This window comes from Mastigoproctus giganteus, chromosome 2, assembly GCF_048544385.1.
Source record: "Mastigoproctus giganteus isolate SK-2022 chromosome 2, ASM4854438v1, whole genome shotgun sequence".
NCBI lineage: Eukaryota > Metazoa > Arthropoda > Arachnida > Uropygi > Thelyphonidae > Mastigoproctus > Mastigoproctus giganteus.
In genome coordinates this window covers 156701408-156707407 of record NC_143576.1, presented here as the reverse complement: position 1 = coordinate 156707407, position 6000 = coordinate 156701408, and the positions used below count along the sequence as shown (strand labels likewise).

At 42.9% G+C, this 6000-nt stretch overlaps 1 protein-coding gene across 1 annotated transcript in view; it reads left to right on the top strand.

Annotated features, from left to right (window-relative positions):
* Positions 1-4075: 4075 nt before the first annotated feature.
* Positions 4076-6000, top strand: part of LOC150089684 (arylsulfatase B-like) — a 101894-nt gene continuing 99969 nt past the window's right edge. Inside the window, exon 1 of the mRNA XM_090390075.1 lies at positions 4076-4196. Within this exon, the coding sequence (XP_090246201.1) occupies positions 4076-4196 (121 nt within the window). The remainder of the gene's footprint in view (positions 4197-6000) is intronic.

Genomic DNA, 6000 nt, shown 5'->3' with positions numbered 1-6000 from the left:
TGCGCAGAATGATTCCTACGTGCACCGCCTTTGTCAGTATCAGTAAGATGGCCGTGCAACTGAAAGCACAGTGTGTGTTGTGGTACGCTGAATTTCAATACTGACGTACATGGGTATTGACGTTTTATGACAGATTTAAATTCAGCCTACCACAACACACACTGCGCTTTCTTTTGCACGGCCATCTTACTGACACTGACTGAGGCGGTACGCGTAGAAGTCATTCTGCGCACACTCACGGCGCAGCCAAGGTCATTGTTGAGGTGTCAAATAAAACAGTTACCACACTGTTTGCTGCTACGATCACAGCAATCGATCAAATATTTCCAAAGATAATTAAAAGGGAAATCACGGACACCTTTTTCGATGACCCTGTATTATGTGGCTGTAATAGCGTCTGTTCTTTTGTCTGTTTGCTGGACGGGAAAACCTGGCTTTCGGGAGAAACAATCATGTTACCCTCGTCCGACTAATTCGAATACAGTATGAAAAAGAGCCCCTAAAAATGCACCCCATCTTTGACAGAATTCGAACATAGGGTCCTTTTCCACATCGTATGGAGGTACATTGAAACAATATGAAAATACTGTGCTACTACGAGGGCTACCATAAAGCATCAGTATACTGTGTGTGGGCGTGTGTACGAGTGTGGTAAAGCATCAAAGGAACTAAGGCTTTGAGGCAGTATATACCCTCGTGTTGTTGTTATAGGGTTTTAGGAACATCAGCAACTACGGCCATATTGCTCCAAGTATACTGTCTGTAAATTGCGTGTGTTCTGTGGTCGATTTTCTGTTAGCTGGACGAAAAACCTAGTTTCCGGAAGAAAAAAAATCATGCTACTTACCCTCGCCAGAGGTGACTGACTCAGCCACATTGTGAAAAGGGCCCATTAAAGATTCCTCACGTCATCGACGTTACTCGAACTCGGGTCTTTTCCACCCGGTGTGGAGAGGACGGTGATTCTATACCCTCGTGGATGACAATGTTGGTATAATCACCGTCCTCCCTACACCGGTTGGCAAAGACCTGAGTTCGCATCCTGTCAACGACAGGATGAATTTTTTATGGGCCTTTAATACAACATGGCTGAGGGTAGCCTGATTTTTCATCCCGGAAACTAGGATTTTTCGTCCAGCACACGTCAAATCAATCACAGAACGCACGCAATTTATAGACATATTATATACGTCGCAATATGACTTCAGTTGCTGATGAGCTTAAAAATCCTACAGCAACTATCCTGTGTCAGTATATTTTTTATCATTGTGCTTCCCTGAAAAAAAAAAAAAAAAAAAAAAAAAAACATGCAACTTTCGCATGCGCTCATCTAAATCTGCCACATTATGAAAACAGCCGATAAAAATTACTCGAGTTATTGAATGGTGATTATAATCATTGTGCTTCTTCACGAGGGCGCTTCACTGTATTTGTTATGATGTGTCTTTCTCTGTAAAATGGCCAGAAATGCCTATAATGCTTTGTGTAGTGTGTATTGTTTAGTTGTTTCTGGCCACTTTGCTACCAGGAAGGTTGCTTCCCAAGTACCACTCCACGCCACGAGGTGACAGGCCACAAATGGCCGCGTGGTTAAGGCGCCAGATCCTCCCAAGATGGCCTTAAGGGTTAAAAAGTAGAGTGATCACTGAATTATGACCACCCCTATGAAAACTGAATGCGACCCGTTGACTACGTGAGGTACGAGAGTACGGAGTTTGTCGCCCTACGTAGCATAGATAAGGTGTCAGTGGTTCAGTAGGTAGTAAAATTCCGAACGTGATGGATAAAAGGAAGTATTTATCGGACTTTGATAAAGGACAGATTGTGGGTGCTCGACTAGCTGGTGCCTCGATCTCCCAAACGGCTGAACTGGTGGGGTGTTCGAGAGCCGCTGTAGTTAAAGTGTACCAGGACTGGCGTCAAAATTGTCAAACAACAACCCGACGGCAAAATTGCAAAGGTCAGCGACAGGTTGATGTTAGAGATGAGCGCCGGGTCCGACGACTCGTACAGGCGAACAGGCGCAGCACTGCTGAAGAGTTGACTACCCAGTACAACATGGGCCAACCCGGAACAATATCTGGCATGACCACGGATCGCACGCTCGCACGCTCGCACGTATGGGCTTATCCAGCAGACGACCCCTGCGGCATCCTCTCCTAACCAAGGTTCATCAGCGTAAAAGACTCGCCTGATGCAAAGAGCATGCAAGTTGGACGTTAAACGAGTGAAGGTGTGCTGGTCGGATGAGTCACGAAATAACGTGACTCATCCGACCAGCACACCTTCTGGAGGAACTATGAAGTATTTTACTCCACACCGTAGATGGTCTTGTACGAATTTGGCGTCAAAAACATGAGGCTCTTGATTCATCATGCATGGTATCAAAAGTGCAGGCCGGTAGGGGCAGTTGTATGGTGTGGGGCATGTTTCACGGGCAGGAACTTGGACCCCAATTGCATGTGGAACAACGTATCAGTGATCTCCGCTATAGTCAATTGTTTGCTGACTGTATAAACGCCGCTATGTTACACTTTTTCCCGAATGGCGATGGTGTCTTCCAAGAAGACAATGCGCCGAGCCATCGGGCACTTGTTATGCAGGAATGGTTTGAGGAACACAGTTCTGACTTCCAGCATATCGATTGGCCTCCGAACTCCGCCGATATCAATCCCATAGAGCACTTGTGGGGACACTATGGAAAGGCATATCGGGCGTCTGGATACACCAATCACCTCCATACCTGCATTGCTGACCGCATTACACACAGCTTGGTTGGTCATACCTTTAGAACGCTTCCAAAATCTTGTCGGCAATTCCACGTCGGATAGCTGCTGTACTGAGGGCAAAAGGAGGATCTACGAAGTATTAGGTAGGTAGTCATAATTCAGTGATCACACAGTGTATATAGTCCTACTGATACACGTACCGTTAATAAAGGAGTAAATCTCACATCCATAAGTACTAATATAAGTCCGCAATCCCTAATCACAGAGTTATATAAATAAATAAACATTTCATATTATGATTACACGAGAGACCAAACTCATCCATCCAAGCGTATTATGCCCGTAAATTGTGTGTTTATGTACGCGTGGTTAGCCGGACAAAAAATACTGGGGTTTCCGGGAGCAAAAGAAAACCTTGTTGTCCTCGCGTGAAACCTATTAAGTTATCCACGGTGCGAAAGAGGACCACAAAAGCCCCTCTCTCATTAACGGAATTCAAACCCAGACCTTTTCCACACGGTGTTGGAAGAACGGTGATTATAAAACTACTATACTATCCGCGAGGCTAACCATCGGTTACATCTTATACCACTGGTGACATTCGTGAATATTATCCAAGGTCTGCATCATGATAGGTAAAGTCAGAGGAAGAAATCCGTAGTCGAATAGTAAGAGCTTGTCACTAAGTTCAAATTTCCTCAGAAAACTTCACAACAATTTAAAAGCAAAGTCAGCGAGAGGCGTTATTAGGTATGTTGAGGGTCTGACGGCTCCTGGGATTTCTCCCATCTCCGCGTATGTTCTATGTATTGGACAAGCCAGGGATTTTAAAGTGTGTGGGGTATGTACTGTGTAGTATGTTGTGCCCATTGTTCATCCGGCGTGTTAGCCGCGGGGCTCCTAGTGAGACCCGACGTTACCAATACCAGCCACGGGGAGACCGACCTGGTGTTACCAATATTTGTGCTCTGGCGGGTTCTACCACTTAATTTCCTGAGATTTCAGTGGTTAGGACAAAAAATAAGATCACGGTTGGAATTAGTGATACTTAACAAGTAGTGATGTCGGGCTGTACGGTAAAAAGTGAGTTTTAAATACCAAATAAGTTCGGGCAAGAATTTTGATGTTTTTTAATTTTTGACGTGTAGGGCTAAACGCTGTGGAAGACAAAGGTTTGGGGGGTGAAGCTGAAGATTGGGGGGGGGGGAATTGGAAGTAAGGGCCGATAGAGTAGATGGCCATTGCAGGCAGTGAGGCATGCACGTGTCCCGCCAGAGTGAGAAATTTGGGGAGGGGAAGGAGAGGCAAGCCTCGCCTCCCCCCTCCCCAGGAGTTTGGGAAGAAAGATGCGCTCAAGAGAGTGCGGATTTGGTTCGCCAATTGGCTCTCCCGGCAGGAGAGCACCACCGTATATGGTCTCCGTCAGTTTTGCAGGCCCTGAAAAGCGGGCCATTGAGTCCCGTCCAGGTACGACACTAATAGAGGGCTGCATGTGTGGTCTGGGTCCTATTATCTGGTCATTAACTTGGGGTCATAATCAAGTCTTCTAGCTGTCGCTATGGGGATTTATCCCTTCCGTGATGTTTACTAGTCTTTTTGCAGCGACAGGTAACGATCCATTGCAGTCCAGGCATATCAAATTGCATTTTAAGGTCTGTTTCTCAAGATATTCAAACATAGATAAGGAAGTTTCTACCGCCATCCAAGTCAAAGGAAATTCAGTGACAGGTATACATCAGGGTTTTTATTTCGTAGTTGTACTGTTTCAATTTATCATTCTAAAGTTAAATCCAATTCCAAAACAAGTTATATTTCTAAAATGAAACAAAGAATTTCATCTTCACGTTTCGAGGGTGTCAAACAACGTTAACTAGAAAATTGCATTTTCTTTTTTGCGGTAACTTTAGTTTTACTTTATACAAATAGCAATGCAATCATGTCATAGAACTGTATCTCTCTAGTACTTTACAAGTTAGCTTAGGCTGTAAGTACATTTTCGATAAACCATGTCAGATGACTTTTTTTTGGTCAATTACCAAAACATCAACTAAAATAATGATTTTGTAGATAACGTTGTTTGACACTAAACCCTCGATTTGTAAGTCAAAGTTAAAAAGCAGTGCTGATTCAGAGATTACATCATTTACGAAGGTCAGTTCAGTGGTGATTTTATTATAGAGTACATAAGGTGTCTTGATTTTCAGAACCAATTAAAGAAAACATCCAAGGAAGAGTAAGCCAATATTAATTTTATAAGATCCTTTCAGAATATCTATTTAGATTTATCTCAGTGTATAACATCCATTTTTGTAATATTTTGGTATTAACAATCCCCAAGCGTGTTCTCATAACTAAGTGTATTATGTCTGTATAAGTGTGTGTTTAAGGTCTGATCCGCCAAAGTTGTATGGGCTGAAAAACCGAAATAATTCAGTGGAAAGCCTTGCAGTCTTCCCTTTCCCTTGAGATCAGCAAACCGCAGCCTCGGTTGAAGAGGAGTTTAAAAATTTCTCCAGTCTTGACTTGATTCCCGTACCTCTCCAAATGAGTAGCAGACGGCAATGTATCGTCCGATGAGGCTGCCACTGAGGTCTATCCAGTTTGGTAACAACAGATTAAGACGTATTATGTAGACAGATTATGTATGCGGTCTGTGATACGTTTGGCGGTGTCCTGAGATGAAGCACTCGAATTTCTCAGAATTCGTTGCCTTGGCCATTGTGTGAAAAATGTCTATAAACGTTCCTTCTGTATCGACCGAATTCGAATGCAGTTCTCTACCGAGAGGTGCGAAAGAACATGAAATATAATCACTGTACTAGCCACGAATGTGGAAGAGAGATAGATAATAAATAGAAAGTGAAACAGTTTCTATACACGAAATTTATTATAACAACTCTCCAATAAAGAATTATTATGTTTTTAAAGTAAAAATGTGTTATTATTTGTGTTCGTCGTGTTTGCATTCTGATAAGCAGAGAGAGTTAATAGTAATATTCATATAAGTCGAACTATCGTCACAACTAATGATGATATGGTCGGAATAAAAATCTATTATTTTCACGTTTGTTTCCGGGTTACTTCCAGGAAATTAATTCGAACTGCTGGGGTGGGCGTTACTCAACTACTATATATGGGTCAAACTTTATTGTTTAGGGATCTGTTTTTTTGCAATCTAAAATAGGGGATTTGTCATAAATACTCCTGATAGACCCTCTAGGAAGGAATCATTCTTCCTTCTCTTGCAGGAACAGCATGCAATTCGACAGTA